The 20,803-nt window shown below is 47.3% G+C and overlaps 1 protein-coding gene across 2 annotated transcripts in view; it reads left to right on the top strand.

The window, feature by feature from the left end:
- PPIL2 (peptidylprolyl isomerase like 2) overlaps positions 1-12,548 on the top strand; it is a 68,302-nt gene extending 55,754 nt beyond the window's left edge. Inside the window, exons 17-20 of one of the 2 annotated variants that reach the window (XM_054288975.1) lie at positions 8,654-8,726; positions 8,865-8,927; positions 9,408-9,547; positions 11,666-12,548. In XM_054288975.1, the coding sequence (XP_054144950.1) occupies positions 8,654-8,726; positions 8,865-8,927; positions 9,408-9,547; positions 11,666-11,669 (280 nt within the window). In that variant the 3' untranslated portion in view covers positions 11,670-12,548. Of the gene's footprint in view, positions 1-8,653; positions 8,727-8,864; positions 8,928-9,407; positions 9,548-11,202 lie in introns of both variants that reach the window. The other variant, XM_054288974.1, reaches the window with a different exon arrangement.
- The last annotated feature ends 8,255 nt before the right edge of the window (positions 12,549-20,803 follow it).

Raw genomic sequence — 20,803 nt, 5'->3', positions numbered from 1 at the left:
GCTGTACAGTGAAAGTCATATATTTAATCCATCTTCCCTGCAACTTTTGAGGCTTCATTTTAATGGCACTTTATTTCAGTGCTGTTAGTTCCAATAGTGAGTCTTCAATAATTACACTCTTGGAAATGTATTTCTTTTTTCTTTCTCGGGTTTGTCCTAGAAAAATTCAAAGTTCCCTTGTCCTTGTGTGAAAGCAGACAAATAAAGCAAATTCTAATACTAAAAGCTGAGAGTCAGTAATTCTTGGAGGAGTTACCTTATCCAGATCTTAGGACTACTTCACTTCAGCAACAATTTGAGTCCACCTTGCAAAAACCCCTTCAAATCCCCTCCAGTAATGCTGTTAACCTGAGCTGGCCACCTCATCAAGTAATGTCTGTGTTAGGACAGCTCAGCTGAAAATGTGCCTGGTCTGCAGTTCTGGGTGCAGCCTGGCCTCAGTGAGCACTGTGTAGTCCTCCAGTGCCTTTGCTGAGTTTCCTCAGTGTGCTCCAGTTTTACCAGAATTCACCAGGACAGGATTGGAGAGAAGCTGAGCTTTCTGTGGTGCAGGGAGTGTGCTCCCCAAAGCCTTCACACTGTGCTGAATGTCTCAAGTGAGCAAAATAGCTCAGATGCTGTTTCACACTGGATGTTGCCCTTTAGAGAGGAATTACTTAGTCCAGGTAAATCTGCTTAAGCATATATAGCAGAGATTTTTGCAGTTTTAGCAAAGACTGTCTTCATTTGTGAATTGTCTTTGCTGTAACAAAAATCCGAGTTTAGGTCCCACAGTGAAGAAGTGGTGCTGCTTATATTTTTAGCTGAAATACAATGGAAAAAGTTTATAAAAAGTGTTGGTTTAGGGTCTTATTTGGTTTCCTGCATGAAAACTGAGCAACGTCTTCATATGAACACAGAGCAGGGATATTTTACTCTGATCTGTCTTGCATGTAAATGAAGATCAATTCAAATAAGGTAAAATTAAGATGCTGGGATATATGTATCCCAGTCACTTTGTATTAATCTATAAGTTGAATTATTGAAATTTAATTTACATACAAATTTAATAATAAAAGGTTGTGTGTAGCTCTTAAGATCTGTATTTTTTCATCAAAATCCATCAGTTGTTTTTACCTGCATTGTTTTTAAAAGTCATAAAAGCCAGAAGAGGCCAGGGACTGTACCTTAGTAAAACTCCAACTTCAGTTTGATATTATAGATCCTGGGTGATTCCAGGATTTGGTGACTATATCTGAGCTGATTGTAGCACAATAATGTCTGGGAAGCATATCTAGGAATAATATCTAGGTTTAAGAGCAGAATGAACCCATGATAACAGGATTCTTTGTTTCCATCAGTGTTTATTGTATTGTTAACTGGATGCTTACTGGCCTGTTGTGACTTTCATATAGATTTGAGGATTACTTATTTCAGTTAATATAAAAACCTAAATACTCTGACCTGTACTCTCAGCTACTCCTGTGTGACTCTGGTCCATGTTAGTGTCACACAGGTATCTTGGAGAGCAGAGTTTGACATGTTTGTAATTTGTATACAGCTTTTCAGCAGGCTTCCCATACTTAGGAGAACAAAAAAGAGTAAAAGGGCAACCATTCCCTACTCCTTTCTTTGTTTCTTTGGTCCTTTGTGGATGCAGCATTGAAAAGTGCCTTTTCTGGAAATGAATAATCATGTCCCCACTGGTCTGAAACACAATTTTTATGTAGGAGAGACTGTAAATGCCCACACCTGGGCAGTGGGACAGTGAAGAGGAGACGTGTGTCTGCCTTGGTGCTCTGGAATTTTCCTGCCTCAGGAGAAAGGTGTGGCTGGGGGACAGGGAAGGGCTCGTCATGATCATGCTGCTCATGGTGGCAGTGATGAGGATGCTGGTTCTGAAAAGAAAGGAGATAATCTGGCATGGCTGGGGAGCCAAAACAGAGTGAGAGAGCAGAATGCCTTCCCTTGGAGGTGTATTGCAGGCTGCATGGATTTCCTGCTTCAACAGAGCTGCCTAGATTAAATTAGTAATTACCATTTCTAGTAATTACTATTTCTTCTGACTTAGAGAATGATGTAATTAACATGAAAACCAACTGGTGGTTTTTGTGGGCTTTTAGCTTGCTGGTAAGAGGTTTAATTTAGAAACTGAGCTAATATCAACCAACTGACATGCCTTTGCTCTGCACAGAGGGCATGAGAAGCATTTGCAGGGGGCTGCTGCCTGGGGAGGGTCCTGCCTGCTGCTGCCCTGGGCTCTGTGCCTGAGTCTCCTTCCTACCTGTGCTCCAAGCTGGGCCTTGGCTGTGCTGTGACCTGCAGGGGCTACAGGAACACTACAGCCAAACCAGCAGATAAGATCAGGCCCCTGTTAGGTGTTCTTTATGAAATTTAGGTGCAAGCATATCCCATCCATGTTGTTATGTTTCCTGTTGCAATGGTTCACAGCTCTCATGGATCAGAGACCTGGTACATTTGCCTTTTATTAGCAGAAATAGAAATATAATCTCTGTCCCTGAGAGCTGTGTAAGTAGGAAAGAGATTGCATATAGATACAGGGAAGTTGTGACAGTGACCCATTTCAACCTACCTTCCACCACCTTTGGAAAAAGAAAGCCTCAGGAAAAAACAAAATTGGCCCATGGTTGTTTTTTGGGAGCCTGTTCCAAAGCTAAAGGCACACATAAAAATGTGCATATTTAAAATAGTAGTGGAAAGTGATCAACAGAAGAAAAATTCTTTCAGAATTTTGGGTGAGATTTAGGACAAGCAGAGCATGGTGGGCTTGAAAATGAGGACATGTTGCAGATATGTGATGTAATGGGATAAAACAAAGGGCAATAAAGGGAGCAGAGAGAAAAGTGTTGTGGCAAAGCTGGAAATTATCCGTACAGCAGTTCTGTGTGTTTGTGTTTATTAGAGCATCACTTGTGTTTGACAAGAGCTGAGAAAAGAAAGTGGCAACTGAGACAGGAGATGAGTATGTGGAGGACAGTTTTCTCTTTGCTGTGAGGCTGTACATATCTGCCTCTGTGCATAACTTGCACTGTCTCTCGAGGTTTCTGCTGCTCATTCTTCAGCTCTCTTGCTCCCAGAAATAATGAACAAGGTGGTTTGGGAAACCTCAGGCTTGGTCAGACTGAAGACATGAGTCAATAGCTGACATGCATTCAGCTTATTCTTCTCTTTCCTTCCCTTCTCTCCTTGCCAGATGCTTTTGTGGAAGAGAGTTTTTCCCTTGGATCAGTATCACTCTGTATTGAGTATTCCTTAACCTGTTAATTGCTTTCTAGTGCAATTCTGTAGACTGGGGCAATGAAGGTAACTCTTGTCCTCTAAAGTAATTAGCTACATAAAGCAACTAGCAGGCATTATTCAGTTACCCAGGTGCTGTTACATAACACATTGTCTTTTTCCACTTGCAACATTCCCTCTATGATTTGAATCAGTGAATCCCAGTTGCTTCTAAGCTGGAAAACTCATGTTCTTTTGGCTCTTCTGCTTTAGTACATCTGAAGATTGGAGAAACTGTGTGACAGCAGAAGAGCTGATTGTGTGTAGGGAGACTGACCTAATTTTGCACTGCAGAGTCTGCTATCCCCAGACACCAGGACAGGAGCAAAGAGCAAGGTGGGGAAATGAGCCAGGCCTCCTGTGGAAGCCATGGCTGCACATGAGCAGTGGGCTGTTGGAGCTGCATGAGGGCTGCTGTCGTTTCCAAAACAGTTGTATGATCTCTGAACAGGGACCTGTGCCAAGGCAGGGAAGTCCTTTCGTGCCAGGTTCATCTGTTGAGTCTAGTTTCAATAAGCTTTTTTCCAAGTTGTTTTATTTTCATCACCCTTTATTACCGTGTCTCGCCTGCTAGATGAAGCCCTTATCTAGCAGAGAGATGGAGATGTTTTGGCTGCATTCTTGTTGCACATTTGAATTGCTCACTCCACTGCAGATTGGGTGTATGCATAGAAAACATTTTGTCCTGAGTGTACGTGTTTGTGCACATATGTGTTGTTCCCTCTGTGTGTGTATATAAATGTGTGTTCTCCTTTTTATAAAAATAACCTTTGGGGCAGAATGTGTTTACAAAAGAGCAATTTTTCTTTCTGTTTTCTGTTTGTAGTTTAAAGCTTGTTTTAAAAAAAAGTCCAGACATTGTTCTTGTATCGTCTTCTGACCAGGAAGCTCTTATTATGTTGGCTCACTGCCATCCCCAGCATTGCAGAAGGCTTAATTCCAATAATTCTTCCAAACAAAAGTATGAGAAATAGATTCACATGTGAATGTCTCTAGGCCTGCAGGGGAGATGCATTTTTTCTTTGGGCAGCACTCACTAAAGTGCAGTGAGACCTTCATTGGCATTTTGCAAATGGATAGAGCCTGCTCTGGATATTTCACTTCATCGTGCAAAGGCATCGGCAGTGGTTTTGAAGCAAGGTTACTCCTTTACATAAAGGAGCCTTAACAGGAAGTAAGATTTTAATAACACATCTAAATGTGAAATGCAAAGATTTCCAGTGCTAACTTAGCCAGCTTTCAAGAAAACAGAATTGCATGAGTGAGGGCACATTTTTGTTTTCATTCCTATGCTAACAGAAAAAAAATACCATAAATGTACCTGCCTTGTCGTTCATGCTTAAATGTAATGCAACATTTATCAAGCTCCTCTAAAAATACAAGCTGTCTCAGGGTTGCTGAGCTAAATATATAGCTGAGATCATGATTTCTCTGTTCAACATCTACTGGAAGCACACAGCAAACTCTCAGTTCCACTGGGTGTTCTGATGTGAATGGTGTCTTGAAAGTGTCACCCTTTTCACTGCAGGGTGTCATCTGAACACCTTCTTAAACCTCAGCCAGTTTAGGACAAAGCATGTATGACACCTTATAAAAGGAGTAGAGCCAGAAGCAGTGGAAAAGGTTAAACTTGTTTATGCCCTTCTCCCTTCCCTGCCATGCTGGCTCCCATCTTGGCAGAAGTGCCATTGCACGAGACCAGACACCACAGTGTGAGCAGTCACTGGCTGTGCCCCACATTTAGCCAGTGTAAAGACTATAAAGGGATGTGAGCCTGAATTTCTGGAATCTGCATTTTCTTTTACTGAAAATTATGTACAGATTTCCTTGAATATTAGAATAATATTAAGTAGTGACTCACTCTTTAGAGGATTTTAAAAATGTTTTTATGTACTGATCTGATTGTCTTTTCTCTTATAATTTGTATGGGCTTTTTTCTTGGCCCAAAATATGTGTTGTTGGGCAGGCAAAGAATCCCAAAAACTTCTCTGGTGTGTTGGTTTCCTCATTCACTGAGGAGCAGTTGCTGTGAGGGATGCCAGTGCATGGGCTTTGACACATTATATCTCATCAAACTGATTTTAGTGCTGCAATAACATCCTGAGATTTGACAATAACAACATGTAATATTTCAAGGGCCTGTGTATACCTTGTCTCTTAGATCAGAGGAAAGCTTGCAAAAGCCTTCACAGTTTGGAATATTCAATTTCTTTTGCATCCAGCTCTGAGTGCCACGTTAGTGTGTAGTTCAGTTTTTACTGGATGGGTAATTTTGCAATCAGACCTTGTCCTTTTGTATGTTCATTTTTAGTGGTCAGATACCAGCCTCAGCTGGGCCTGACCCTGACAAAGCTCCCAAGTGCTCCCTGAACAAAAGTGACTTGTAGATTATTTCCTGTCCCTCTGCTCAGAGCTCTCTCCTCTGAGCAGGTGGTTTGTATTCAAATTAGTTTTTATTTTTTATCAGTATTACAGCAGTGTCTTTATAAAGACAAAAACATATATTGAAAGCTGACTGTGCTGACAGTGTAGTACACAGAGATTCTCTGTGCAAAATGCTGGAGAATGCAAGGGAGAGAAAAGGAAGCAATTTTCCATTTGAGAGACAAGAAGTGAAGGAGAAAAGAGAATGACATGCTCTGCAGGCATAACAACTTTGTCTTCTTCCCCCTTAGCCCTTAACAGTCATGTCAAAATAGACTATTTAGGTCATTTACTGATGACCTGTGAATGCCATGTCTATGGCAGCCTTTCAAAATGTACAAGTGACAAAATATTACCCATAAAGTTTAATTAGCAGAGCAACTGAAGATCTGGAAGCATCAGTAAAATGCATTAGGGCTAATATTGTGGGAGGTCTAGCTACAGGCTAAGGGATTACTCAGCTGAGATTGCCAGTGCACAGCTGATCTGGCCATTTCAAATTATCAGAAACCTAATTAAATGAAAACATACAAGCAGATAATGATTGAGCTTGTGGCTAGAAAATCCTCCGATATTAAATCAGAAGTTTCCTTTGGGGCAGTTAAAATACAGTGGATATATCTTGGGCTGGGTGTTAATCACCAGTATTATAAGTCAATCTGATATTGGCCTGGAGAGAGATTTTAAAATTGAGTTTTTGCTATGAACTTTCCAAAGTTCACACGGGGTCCTCAAGCCCTGTGCAGCCTCCCTCAGTTGCTCCCTGCAGTCACAAATGACTGAGGCTGTTCTAGGCTGCATCCTTGGCTTTTAATTGCACCTAAAAGTCACAGCCTCATTACAGAATATCAGCAGGCCCCTGGGGAATGGAGTTTGGAGCAGCAAACCATGAGCAAGCACAGCTGTGCTGGGGCAGGGTGAGCACACCCTCTCTGTCTCAGTTCCCTCTCTGTGCTGGGTCTGTCCCGTTGGTTGGGGTTACAGCCAGGCCCAGCCCACAGGGTGGCACTGAGGGCACCCAGGAGTGCTGTAGGAAGTGATTTCTCCATTGGATCAGCTGAGACCAGGGCAGGTGAGAGTCAGAGGCCTCTCCTGGTGCTGGTTGGGCAGACTCTGCCATGCTGGGACTGGACAGGTGTCTTTGAGAGGGAAATACCCTGGTATGAGTGTATAAAGTGTATAAAGGCAATTGTGAATTTCACGTGGGTTTTGGTCAAGGAATTACTTATTTCTTTGATATGAAAACAGGTGATAAAATGCTCTGTATATTCCACCACTTTGGTATCCTTTTTCCCCACCAGCTTCATTTAATTTGGTTTTCCCCCATCTCATCTGCCCATCCCTTGCCAGCCTACCTGTGCTGCTGCTGTAGTCCCAGCAACAATCAGGCTTCAAAACAGTTACCCCCTGTGGAAGCTGGGGGATTGCTGGCTCTTGGCTTGCCCTGGCCCATGGGCAGCCCTGGACTCCTCAGTGGCCAATTCCTGCCCCTGCTGCTGATCTCCTGGCCCCAGACTCCCCTGGCTCCTGGAGCAGTGTTTTTGAGAATTACAGCTGCTTCTCATTGTCCCACAGCTGTTAGTATGGGCTGTATTTTTGGTTCTTGGCCATGTGGCTTGGCTCTATTAAAACAGATGTTGTCCAGCTACAGCCTGCTTTGCTAATGGATCTGGATCACTCAGCATCAACAGCCTGTCTTCCTCTTTATTTACTGCTCTTCTAAGAATAGCTGTTTTCAAATTTAATTGTGGATGATGAGGTGGATAAAAGTGTTAAATACCCTGGGACCAAGAGCTGATCCCAGCAGGACCCCTCTGAAAACATACTGACTCAGTGGTTCCTGTTTAAAATTAGATTTTGACACCTGTCAGCCAATTTTTTATTTCATGTGTACTGTATTCACTTCATGGCATTCTGGTTCCTCAGTCAAAATATCAGCCGCCTTCCAGAAGTCTGTTCTGTGGACACTGTTATCCCTGTTAGCCACATCTGTTGTCTCAAAGATAGAAGGTTGTTTGACAGACACTGTTTTCCACAAAACCTTGTTGATTGCTGTTACTTATTTCCTTTCTTTCTTAATCATGTCCTGTCTCCGCTATTCCATTATTTTGCTGGGATAAATGACAGGATGACAGGATTATAATTATCTGGGTTTCCCCATTTATCCTTTCTAAATATGCTTTTCTAGAATGTTCCCATTGTTCCACACTTTTTTTTGAAAATAAACATGTAACAGTCCAGAAAGCCTTCAGCCTTAAACATTTTCAAGCAAGTGTTTGGATATGTTGACTTGAAAAGTGAGAAGCCAGGGATCTAAGGCCCTGCTAGGTGAAAACTGCTTTGAGAAGTGCCCTGGCCTTACCCTATGGCAGTGACTTGATGCTCTGCTGCCTTCCCAGAGCCCTCATGAGCTCACAGTCATGTTTTTCGTTAAGGCATTGCTTATTTCTTTGATATGAAAGCAGAGTTTCTTCTGCTTTCTTCTGGAAGAATCCTGTTCTCTCAGTGTTGGTGGCATTAGTGCAGACAGCTCTGCCACTGCTCTCCTGTGCTGTAGTTACCAGTCTCTTCCTGATAACACTCCTAGGTCTCATATAACACTCCTAGGTCTTCATATTTGAAAACAAAGAAGAAGAAAAGACTTGTTCTTCATCTGGCTGGTTTAAGTGGCTTACAGGTTTTGGGCTTTGCTTTGCCTCTGAGTGTTGGGCTGTTCCATGTTCTGTTAAATTTTAAATTCAAATCCCATATTTGAGGAAAAAATTCTTATCTTCCACACTGAATGACATTATCTTAGGTCTTCCAAACACAGTTGCTGACTGCTCTCCCCTCAAACATGATGATTTAAAAACCTGCTAGAGTAATGGACATAAATGAGATATATTAAAGGTAAGGGTGTAGGAATGTTTTGAGTATGTTGTGACAATTGAATAACATGTCTTTCCTCTTTTAGGGTGGTTGGTGGCTTTGAAACTCTGACTGCTATGGAGAATGTGGAAAGTGACCCAAAAACAGACCGTCCCAAGGTGTGTGTGAGCCACTGGGGGCAGTGGCCTCACATGGCAGTGCTGATCACTCTGCTGACACTTCTTGAAACCAAAATAGGGGGAGATGGCACAACTTAATCAGCAGATGGAATAATTGCTCTTCTCTTCTGCTTCCAGGAAGAAATAAGAATTGAGACAACAACTGTTTTTGTTGATCCCTATGAAGAGGCAGATGCACAGGTGAGGTTGCTTGGTTGGTTGAGGTTTTTTTGAAAGGCCAAAGCTTTTCTGGAGAGGATTTTACAACTTAATGCCTTTTCTTTGCACATGGGCAGCTCCCTGGTCCATCTGGTTGCCAGCTAAGATTAAGCAGCTGCCATTCAACATTGCCTTTTTGCCAGGATCCCAGTTGCTCCTTCAGTGGAGAGTTACTCTGGTAACTGAGTCTGGCACAGCTCCCAGTCCATCAGGCTTCAGATGGGTTCCTTTCAAATGCCCCCAGTAGCCGTGGGTGCCTGCAGGTGAGAAAGAGTTTTGCTAGAATGGCTGCAGAGAGCCTGTTTGTAGTGGCCCTTGAGGGCTGTCTCCTAAAGCCTGCCCTGTAATCTCAGCGGTGCTGATTGCTGGTTTTGAGTGCTTTAAAGCTTCAAAGAATTGTAGACATTTTCTCCTTATTCTGCACTATCTCTTGCAACAGATTGCACCCTTTGCTTCCCACAGGTCACTGCTGAAAGAGAGAAGTTCCAGCAGGAAGAAGAAGCAGCCAAAATAAAAGCTGAAGTGGTCCCACCAAAGAAAGAGGTTCAGACTCCTAAAACTTACCGGCAGGGGATTGGAAAATACATCAACATGGCTGCAGCGTGAGTTCCCTGTCCTTCTGATTTTTGCTGAATATTTTAGCTGCCTTTCCTGCTGGATGCTGGCCCTGTCCTGTGCCATTGTTCAGATGTTTGTTTTAGGCCAGCAAAGACACCCTCACATAGTCCTAACAGTCAAGAGTTTACTTCACTTCTGTTGTTTTTCAAGGTCACACATTAGCTGAGCTTCTCTTTTAGCCCTTGAACATGACCAAGCTGGTCTTTAAAAGCATTTGCTGACTTCAGAACTGTAGAAACATTTCCAGAACTCAGAAGTCTTTGAGGAACTGTACTGTGTCACTTCTACACCATCTTTTATCCTCTTCCTTTTCTGAAACTATTTCTGAAGGCCATGGTCCCACAGATGTTTCTCTTTTAGCAACTTCTGCCCTGCACAAAGTAGCTGCCCCAGGCCCCTGTCAGTTTGCTGCTCTGGTTCTCTGTTCAGCCACACAAGCAGCTGTACCAGCTGAAATGGCTGCAAAGGAGAGCAGGCTCCCAGGCTTGCTGTGGGAGCACAGGGCAGCTGAGCAGCTCCAGGGTACCTGGCTGGTTGGACAGGCTTATCCTAAAGTATCCTCTCCCAGGCACCCTTTGTACCCCTGTCAGGATTGGCAGCACTGCTTTCTTTCATAAGGACAGCACAGAATCCTGGCTGAGCAGCAGCTTAGCATGTGTTTTGGAAAAATTAAAATAAATGCCTTCCACTTGATTTTTAGCAGACTTCTCTAAAAGCATTTGCAAAAATGCTGTTGTCTGTCTGGTACATGAAGGCCTGTATTTATGCATACACAGATCTGGGCAGCCATTTCATCAGCCTGTGTGTGCCTCTGTGACTTACAGGCATTTGCATAACTGTGAGAACAGAGATATGTTAGCTCAGGTAGGTCAGTTTAGTGTGTCAGTGAAATTTTTCAGTTGCAGAATATTGTGTGTCCACTAAAATACTGTGTCCAGCTTAAAACTGCTGACACACTGCACTCTTATTTACAGAGGAAATCCAGCAGTTGTGGCTCTATGGAAAGGACTAGGTAGTATAGAAAGGACCTTCAGTCATTGCAGCCTGCTCTGGCAGATTTAGGGTTTGGTGTTCTCCCTATCAGCTACTGATATCTGACAATAAAACTACAGCACATGAGCTGGTGGCACAGCGTTCCCTGTGGTTGCAAGCTCTGCTCAAGAGAGGCTGATGATAACAGCAGCAACTGCAACAGGCTGGGCTCAAGAAACAGGAAAGATTGGAAGAGTTCTCCCAGCTGCTTTATGCCTAATTCCCCATAAATCCTTTTGCTGCCACAAGTGCAGGTGAGAAGGTGTGGGAAAACTCATGGCTCATGTTCTCCTGACCATGCTAAAAAGGTACAGCTGTTAAATCTTCAGCTTTGTCCTGGAGAACTTTCTGTGCTTTGAACACATTCCTGGGAGTGTTCAACGGCTGATCCAAACCATCCCAATGGACTCACGCTCCCTCTTTTTGGGCCTGCCAAAGACCCCCGAGCCATGCTGGCATGGAGCTTGCACTCCTGTCTAGTTGACAAGGGATGGGCTGGCTGCAGTATAGCTGGTGCTGGGAGAGAACAGGCAGAACAGGCATCCAGGCTGCCCTGGTCCCACTGGCAGTAAAGGCTCCCTCAGAGTTGTTTTCGTTCTGGCTGCAGGAAGCGCAGTGTGGAGGATGATGGACCTTCAACCAGCACAGCTGTGAAGAAAGAGAAGAAGAGCACAGGCTTCGGGGACTTCAGCTCCTGGTAGCAGCGTGGGGAGCCCAGCACCGGGGCAGCACAGAGCAAACAGGAGCCTCCCACGTGGCCCCAGAGAGCCCAAAGGCCAGGCTGTCCTGGGGAGGGAAGGCACCAGCCTGCCCTTCCACTGGCAGAGAAAACTGCTGCTTTGTTGAGGCTGGTTAATGTGGCTTTGTTTTCTAGAGAGCACATTCCCCCACTGCATCTTCCTCGAAGGCTGTTTTGTTGTTGTTTTGCAAAGCAGGGAGCAGGCAGCCCAGCTCCCCAGGGATCAGCTGGAGCCTTTCTCTGCTTGGCTGGCAGCAGCCCAGGCAGAGCCCAGCCTTGCAGGGCACTACTGCAGTGAACAGCTACAGTGGTGAAAGAGCTCCTTTTACAGGTAATCGTTCCCAGACAGCCAAGTGTGCCAAGCAAAGGAATGAATTAATGTGCTGGGAAGCTCCTGTGCTGCTGGAGAGCTCTGTGGAAGGGCTCCAGCCTGTCCTGCCCTTACCTTCCAGCTGCCTCCTGCTGCTTCTCAACAAGGACCAATTTTGTCTGGACTGACTGCTGTCATCTGAAGGGCCTTGCTCACTCCAAGTGAGCTCTCTCTGTACCCATTAAAGCCTCCAACAGCAGCCTGGGAAGCTGAAAATCTACATGGGGAGCCCGGGGCAGCTGCACCACTTAATCCTCCCAGTGGCTGCCCTCCTCTGAGCCACTGGACAGCCAGAGGTGCCAGGATGCACCAGTTCACACCTGCCCTCAGGTGCCAGAAACTACAGCCTTGAGCAACTGAGCAGGAATGGAAACAACTCTTTTGTTTGTTTTGTTTAACACCCATCCCTAAAGCCTGGTCCTTGCAGGGTAGAACACCCCATAGTCTGCTCCAATGTCAGGCTTCCCATCATTAGGAAAAAACACATAATATAGCTGACAGGCATCTCAGATATTTGCATTACATAACCACAAATTATTAGGAATCTTAATAAAGGCCTTATGGGGTAAAGATATATCAGCCTGTGAAGTTTTAATCCCAAAGAATCTATGTGTTACCATAACTTAGACATAGCAGGCTAGATTCTGAAACTTTTCAGTTCATCTTAGGTGTTTTCAGATAAGAGAAATGCCCTCTCTACCTCTGTGTGGCTGAGGAGAAAGTTTTGTAATCCCCTTTGGAACAATACATTTGTATCAGTGGTTTCATTCTTTAAGAAAAGACTCCATTTATAGGAAATTGCTGTAAAAACTTTTGGAAATATTTTGCATTAAATACTTTTATTTTCTTTTGAGTGATTGACTTTGACTGTTTAACTGTTATTTCCAAGATCACAGCATTGCAAACTTGATTGTTTTACAAGGAAATGATTAATTCCTGCTTTTTAAGAGGCTCATAAGGAATTCTGGGATCTCTGCGGATATGATCACATCTTTGTTAAATTATAGGAAGTTCAAACTAATTTGAAAGAATAATAGGGGGAGTTTGTTTTGCAAAAGTCTAAATTTGAAAAACATGTTTGATTACTGCAACAGGGGATTTGATGGTACTTTCCTAAAGCTGAGTTTCTTCTTATTGGAGCCCTTTCATGACAAACTGTTATTGATCCCCTTTACCTAACTTAGCATACTTCAACACACTTTTGAGTAGTCAAGTTCACAGCATTGCTAGAGCTGGGATAGGCAATTTTATTAATCCATGAGGATAAAATGCCGGTTTTGTACTAGATTAAAATGGAGATTATTATGAAAGGAAGGAGATTTTGATTACAAGGAAGGCAGCAGAGGTGTGGCAAGGGCTCCCATTTCAGATTGATCCAAGGGGCAGCAGGCTGTAGAGATAACTGCCCACTTTCCTGCTCTGTTCCAGCTTTTTGGCAGAGCTCACTGCAGTCCCTGAAGGAGCACTGCTGTTCACAGGGCAGAGGGACTGCTGCCCTTCCAGGCACTGCCCCTGTGCTCACCATTTCCCACCATAACATCGGACATGAAAGAACAATTTCCTGGCTTCTAGGAAGAGCTGAGCGTGACCCTTTCAGTTTTGCTCCAAGCAGGGGTGAAGGTTTCCAGCCGTGGTTCACCTCTGGACCTGGATCCAGCTCTCTGGTCTGCTGGTACTCCCAGCTGCAGCTGGTTGGGGGACACCGGCTCTGGCCCATCCCCAGGGTGCTGCTGTGGCCCAAGGGTTTGGCCAGTGCCCAGTGTTGAGTCAGCAGCCAGACACTCATCAGAGCTCTGTGGGGCCAGCACAGTTCCACCACAGCCAGACCCTGCAGTGAAGTTTTGAACTGCAGAGCCCTACCTCTGATCCCTCCCACACGCCTAATTTTGTGTATTCAAGTAAATTTCTTTTTAATTTCAACTTCCCTTCCAGTTGTTGGAATCCACAGGGCCAGTGTGACACAAGCTCTTCTCTGAAAGATGGCAAGGGCACAGAGAGCAAGGCAGTGGGCTGTATCCCTCATTTTTCCAAAACCTGGCTCTTTGCAGGGTGATCTGCAATTTCCACTACCTGAGCCAGGAAAGGGGGAGGAAGGAGACTGTACTGAAACCTTTTTTTCCCTTTCATCACTTGGTTCTCCAGCAAAAATGGTGCGTTAAGGGAATACCCAGCCAGCTCCTGCTATGGCCAGAGGGATCAGCAAGAATTGTGCAGCCTGACTATAGGAACTCACTCCTGGGAACCACTGTGCTGTTTGTAAGCACATTTTTACATTCTTTGACACTTTTCCAGTAAATGTGCTTAGAGAGAAAAAGTAGGATTTTAACCAGGGGCTGAAGAAGCTTTTGTCTGGCCTTGACTAGAATAACACCAGCCCTCTCGTACTTTGCACTGCTCCATACCTGAGTTGTTCTGCTGAAAGGCACTGGGTGACCAGTGAATTCATTGTTTCCTGAGATCTGGCACCATGGCAGAGATCAAACCACTCTTGAGAGGGCTGTGGTGTGTGGTGGGGCTGGCAGCTGGGGCTGATTGTTTCCATACACAAAGGGGGCTCACGGGGGACTCAGCTCTTCACCTCTGCTTTTTCTGGCATGAATTCAACCTGGCCCCTCAAGGAGCAAAGTATTGTCTGCGTGGGAAACAGCACAGATTGAACAGTTTTTCAAGCCAAGTAGCTGCAATTCTGGTTCCGTATTTACCAAGAGAAAAAGCCAAAAATATTATTGTTTGGTTTAATTTTGCCTGTTCCCTGCTGGTTTGAATGGCTGCAGCCCAGGAGTTCAGACTACCAGTTGCTCTGCTTCAGCTTTACATGGTTGATCATGGTGGTTCCCATCTCATGTGGGGCCACAAACTGTGAGAAGTCAAACTGTGTTTGAAGGTCTCCAAGGAAATCCTGCTTTTCCCTCTATCCCTTTTAAGACACAGCTGAGCCCAGCACAGGCTGAGTCCCCTCAGCTGTTGGCAGGGTCCCAGGCATGGCCATGGCCGCCCTGCAGGTGGAGGGAGCAGCTGGCGGATAAACCTGGGTTCTAAGTGTCAAATACTTCTGGGATCCCCCTGCCACCGATGGCCAGCAACGTTTGGAAGGAACAGGATGTCGGAAAGCTGGCACAGGAAGCATCTTTTATAAGCAAGAGGAGGGAATTTGCCAAAACACCCCCCGAGTTTCCACACTGTTTGCTTTGGAGGAGGCAAACAATCCCCTCAGACGGCACAGGAAGAGGCGGCAGCGCCGGGCCCGGCCGGGTTACAGCCTGGCGGCGCGGCCGGGCAGCTTCACTTCCTCTCTTTCTTTGGGGAGTGCATTTGTTACCACAGCCCTGTGGAGGATTTAACCAGCCTGTGCTGGGACTGTGAGGAAGGGGCCAGAGCCGTGGCCCGCGAGGGACATTCCCAGAGAAGGGGCACGCAGCTGTTCGGGACAGAGCTGGTGGTGGCGGGACGATGGCGGGAGAGCTGAGGCCAGCGGACCCCCGCGGTGAAGCCGTGTGGGGCTCGCTTGACGCCATTTTGATTCAGTGCCTGAAGCCCTCAGCCCCGGGGCAGCGACCCTGCGGGGCTGCTGAGGAGAGGGGGCCGCGCACGGAGCCTCGGCAGGGCCGGCACTGACTCAGCCTCCAGGGAGCTCAGGCGCTGCAGCCTGGTGACTTCATTCTCTGGAAATAGCAACCGAGGAGGAACCATCTCTGTCACTACCGTACCCGTACAGACACTCAGCCAATAATGGCTCCTTGGCTAAAATGTATGTTCCAGAAAAGGCACCTGATTCCCTGCGAGAGCTTCAAGGGAAAATTACTTCTGCAGTTCCCCTGGTTGCAAAGTAAAGCAAAGCCATGGCAGCAGCTGCCTGTCTCAGGTAACAGGGGCCCTCTTATCACCCGTGAGTTGAGTCTTCCTCAGTTTTCTGCTGAGGCAGCACAGAGCAACCCCTGATCATCCAAACTATGGCCCTGCCACAACGGCCAGGGGTGTTGGAGTTCCTGTGAAGGCACCCCAGGGGTGTCCAGTCTGGTTTTTCCAGGGGAACAGTGCAGGGACAGTGGCACTGGGGCCAGTGTGAAGGGCTGGTGTGGGCACAAGGCAGGTGTCCCACAGGCACCAGCCCCTACATCCACCTGCCTTGCAGCCATGGCAGCCCTTTGCTGGCTACTGCAGGACAGGCTGGCAGGAGCTGCTGCCAGCACAATGCCTCAACTGTGGTGAGAAAAACCCTCCCCAGCCCCACATCCCCAAGCTGGGGCAAGCCCATGGCACAGGGCCAGCACCTGCCCACTCCAGCATTGTTGTGGAGCTTTCAGAGGTTAAAGCATCTCTCCAGGCAGGTTTGGAGAGGGGCTGGACTTCACTGCATTGTGAGGGGCAGAGAAGGCACAGAGGGCTCCAGAAGAGGCTGGGATTGATTGATCTGACTGAGGGAAGAGGAAGCAGAGTGGGGATCAGGGCAGCTTCCTAGGCCTCTCTACCATTCCTGACATCACAAAGATGCCAAATTTTCCCTTTTATACAGAAAAAAAGGCTCATCAGCAATCACAGCTGGGTTTGACAACTCATAACTTAATGGCTTTTAAAAAATAGCCACAGCCTGTTATAAAAGCTGGTCAAGGTCTCCTCTGCCCTTCCCTCTGGAAAGCCTTTCCAGCTCTCACTTTTCTGATATTAGATACTTTCCCTAATCTTTGGCCTTCATTTATTAATGGCTAATTATATCTATTTGCTTTAGTGCCAACATTGTCCTCTAGCTTGAATAGCTTTTTTGCCTCCCTAATGTTTGCTTCCCAGCACTATTTATAGGCAGCAATTGTATCCCCCTGCAGCCACTGTTGTGTTTGGCTGCATGGGCTCTGGCCTCCTCAAACAGCTCTCCTGCCTCTCTCAGTGTCCTGTTCATGAGTGGAGGGGTCAGACAGGCCCCAGCCAGTGCCTGGCTCTGGGAGAAACCAGTTTGGTGTCAGCACTGGCCACGATGCTTTTGGGACAGGAACCTGGGGGCAGAGCTGTGTGTCCCTAGGGAGTCCTGTGGGGTTATTTTTTTAGGCAGCCCCATGGGGTTATTTTTTAGGCAAAGGCAGGAATGACTCCAGGCTCCTGTTCGCCTTCCCTGTCCCTCCTTCCTCATTTCTGTGGGGGGAGAGGAGCCCGGCAGCACAGCCCACCAAGGCAGCGCAGAAAGCAGACAGCGTGTGATTCCTTGCTGCACTTTCATCCCGGGATGAAAGGGATGATAGAAAACATTTGTTTTGTGATAAAAGCAATTGACCCGGGGGGAATCTGCCTCCCCAGGGTGGCCTGCAGCAAATCGGGGAGATAAAGCACAACAGGCAGCAAACACAGAGTGCTTCCAAGCCTCGGAGCAGCTGCAGAGCAAATCCCTCCCTGGTGGAAGGAAACCCGCACCGGGCTCCCACAGCTGCTCCCAAGCCTGGACAGCATGGCCAGGGATGGTTTTAGTGGATTTTGTTGGGAGCAGGAAGGTCTGCAGAGAGGGACACTGTTTTGTTTGTTTTTCTTAGTGAATGGCCACATTTTTTTATTGGAGACATCTTCACCACAGATCTCAGCCGGGCTTTTAATAGATGGGTTCCTCGCCAGCGGCCATTGCAAATTGATTGCAGCAGAAATGGCAAGTGAAGACAAATATAGTGCAGGCTGCCTGCAGGGAGAGTGCGCCGAGGAAACTTCGGATGCTATTTTTGGTGCTTTGTCTCCACTGCTTACAGTGTTTCTAATCTTTGGTTTTCCTTAAAAAAACTGTTTGGGGTTAGGACTTTCTTTTTTTTTTTTTCTTTTTTTAATTTTGAGAGGTCAAAAAAAGTTCTGTTCTCTGGAGAAAGTGTTGGGTGCCATGTCCATGCCCAGCTCTGTGGAGCTGTTGCATGCCATGGCCCAGGTTGGTCTGGCAGGAGGGTGAACTGCTGCTGCTGCCTCCATCCCTCCACTGGGACCAGAACTAGGCTTGTCTCACTCCCTGTGTGGGGGCTGACATGGAGCCAATCCCTGATTTCACCCCAGTCCATGGGAACCTTGTGGGGGGCAGGAAAGTACAGCACTCTGGCTCATAAAGAAAGGAAATTCTCCCACGCTGCTGAGCAGCAGCAGCCCCAGCAGTGATCTGCACTGCTCAGGACCAGCACACTGAGCTGCCCTTGGTCCCAGCCAGCTCCAGGAGCTGCAGCAGTTCCTGGAAATCAGAGAGCCAGGAGGGTGCTGCAGGTGAAGCGCTGGACCTGGAGGGTGTCAGCCCAGGCCTGCAAAATCATAAATCCAGGCGTGACCAAGAGTGTGTGTGCTGGAGTCCAGCTGCAGGGAGACCAGGAGGAGGGCACTGGGAGTCCCTCAGGTTTCTTGGCAGAGCAGGAAAACACTCCAAGTTATTGGTGGGCTTGGGGAGCCACAGCTGGTGACACTGGAGTGCTGTTAAATGCAGATACCCTGCCCTTCTGAGGCCCACAGGATGGTCAGGATGTGGGGGCAGGTTGAGGCAGTCCCAGGACAAAAAGCAGAAGTGTCTCACTCACACATTGTGTCCATGGGTGTGAAAGATAAGACTGTGGCTAACTAGAAGTAAAGGAGCACAAATGCTCATAAAAGTGACAAACAAGGATGGGGAAAATCTGGGTTTAACTTCAGAACAGTGAAATAAAAGCAGCTCACAGCAGGGCTGGGTGTGACTGCAATGCCAGTGTCCATCTGGCAGCATTTTGGACCATGGGATAGGATTTATCTGCTGCATAGGGGGCTTTCTGCTATGAGAAGCCCCAGATGTTCTTCTGCCATCTTTTTCAACATCCCTATTTGTGCAGACCCTGTTTCGCCTTGATTTGATCAAGCTGCAGTCTGTCATTCACTAAAAATCTCCCAATTTCTCATCCTTGCCTTTAAATAATGTAAAAGGTGGATGATGCTGGCATTGGAAGAAAGACAGCAAAAATGGGAAAAACAAGTTGTTTATCAGTGGCTCAGTCAGCCCTTTAGCAGAGGGCACCTGTGGCTCTGTCACACCTGGCCAGGCTGATGTTGCACAGCCCAGATGCTCAGCATTGTCCACCATGAGCCAGGGTGGGCTTGTGGCTGCTGGCCACCCCTGGGAAGAAAAAAAAAATGGGAAAAATATTTTAAACAACTTTTAAGAATGTTTTAAGGCAGTCACTATCATCCACCTCTGATAATTCTGTACCAGCCACCCAGCCTGCAGTGCAGGATCAGGATTCCAGTGCCCCACGGTGCTGCCTGTCCTGCCCCACTGGGCACCTCTGGAAGAAGAGGCTGAGCGCCGAAGTAGGCACATACCCTCTGCCTGGGGTTTCCCAGCTGGGAGGGTTTTCAGCTGGCCTTGCTGGGGCTGGAATGTGCAGATGTACCAGGGAGAAGCACAGCAGTGCTTGGGAGCAGTCCAAGGTAAATGCATTTGGTGCCACACGCGTCTGCCCAGTTCCATCACTGGCACAGGCACTGGCACTGGAATGGAACTGCATCACTGCAGGGTGAGGCTGCTGACCAGACAAGCTCCCTTTTTGGGGCTGCAGAGGTCTCAGGGGCAGCACACGCCAGCTCAGCCCCCCCAGGAGGTTATTTCGCAAGAGAAGGCAGTTCGTGGAGGAGGTTTTGTGGCTGGGGATCAAAGTCCCTGGCAGCTGCCCAGATTCCCAGTATCGAGCTGTTGCTCAGCCCGGCTCTGCAGCTGGGTTTGTGTGCCAGGCCGCGGCAGGAGGCGGCAGGGAGGGGAGCCCAGGCCTGGCGGGGGGAGGAGGGCTCGGCCGTCCCAGAGATGGGATGCAGGGCCCAGCCCTCTTGCCTCTCCCCAGGATACATGGAAATGGGGGTCAAGCCCCATGGCTACCCCTGGGAAAGGTGGGTGGGAGGTGGGAATGCTTGGGAAAGGGGCTGATTGTGAACAGGATTCCCAGTCTTCAACAGTCACGGGGAAGCAGCTTTTCTTTGTCCAGCAATGGAGGCATTGTGTCCAGGTCCTGCAGCATCCCAGCTAGTGGGAGCATGGCTGGACCTTCCCTGTCCTATTTGCCAATGCCAGCCTCATCCCAGGCAATAGTCCTGCTTTCTCCATCCTGCTCCATATCTGTCAGTTGTGGGCTGCCTCCATGTCCTCAGTACTCCCAGGGTCTCAGCTGAATAAGCACATTTTTCACTCTTTTTGTGGCTGCAGACCTTGTGGAGCTCTGGGAGGAGGCAGGCAGGGACACAAGGAAGACGTCAACTGAGTTTTACAGCTTTGATTAGTTAAGAGCATGTATTTACATAGTGAATAACCTGGAGGGTCACATTTTAAGACATTGATGTATTTCCCCCTCCCAGGCAAACAGCGTGCTTATCCCCACCGGCTCTGTGGGGTGGGACGCAGAGCTCGGTTCCCTTGCCAGCCCCACTCCCAGTGCAGACAAGGAAACAGTGACACCACCCACCCCACCTTGCCAGGGCTGATGTTCAGTAACACCACCCACCCCACCTTGCCAGGGCTGATGTTCGTGGTTTCTCTTTTGCCAGTCACGGTGAGGCTTTTCCCAGGTCCGGTCTTGCAAGGGCGTAGTCAGTGCTCCCTGCCTTGTCTGTCTCTGTTGGTTTTCCATTTCATCCGACCCTATTTCCATAACCAGCCGTTTGGGGAGGGTGGGGGTGAGGGGAGGGGTCTCAGCTGTCACCTCGCAGTGACTGTAAGTGGCAGCAAAGGGCTGGGTGTCACCTGCCATTCCCATGGCAGGCCAGGGCTGAGGGAGCACGGGTTGCCCTCACTGTCACGCCCACATCGCTGCCGGACACTGTCAGCAGACACTGGGCTGGCAAGAAACCAGGCTGGCACTTGCCACAAAAAAGGGTAGAGAGCTGTCAGGATTGGGGCCAGGAGCTGTTCCTGCTGTATTATTATTGGCAACCTCCGTTATAAGGAAAAACAACAAAATTAAGAATAGATGTAAAGAGCAATGTGCTTTTTTCTTCGTTCGGCTGAGCTGTCGAGAATAAATCACCGGGTATTTTTGCAAACACTTGGCGAGGCTGGGGAAATCTGCTGGGAGCTGGACTGCTCAGGTCAGGGCTGTCCTGCCAAGAGATGATTACAGCCCGTCCTGGGGACAGAGGAGC

Source organism: Melozone crissalis, unplaced genomic scaffold, assembly GCF_028551555.1.
Source record: "Melozone crissalis strain CALT ecotype California unplaced genomic scaffold, PUWL_Pcris_2 ptg000063l_1, whole genome shotgun sequence".
In the NCBI taxonomy this organism is placed as follows: Eukaryota; Metazoa; Chordata; class Aves; order Passeriformes; family Passerellidae; genus Melozone; species Melozone crissalis.
This window is presented reverse-complemented; position numbering and strand designations above follow the sequence as displayed.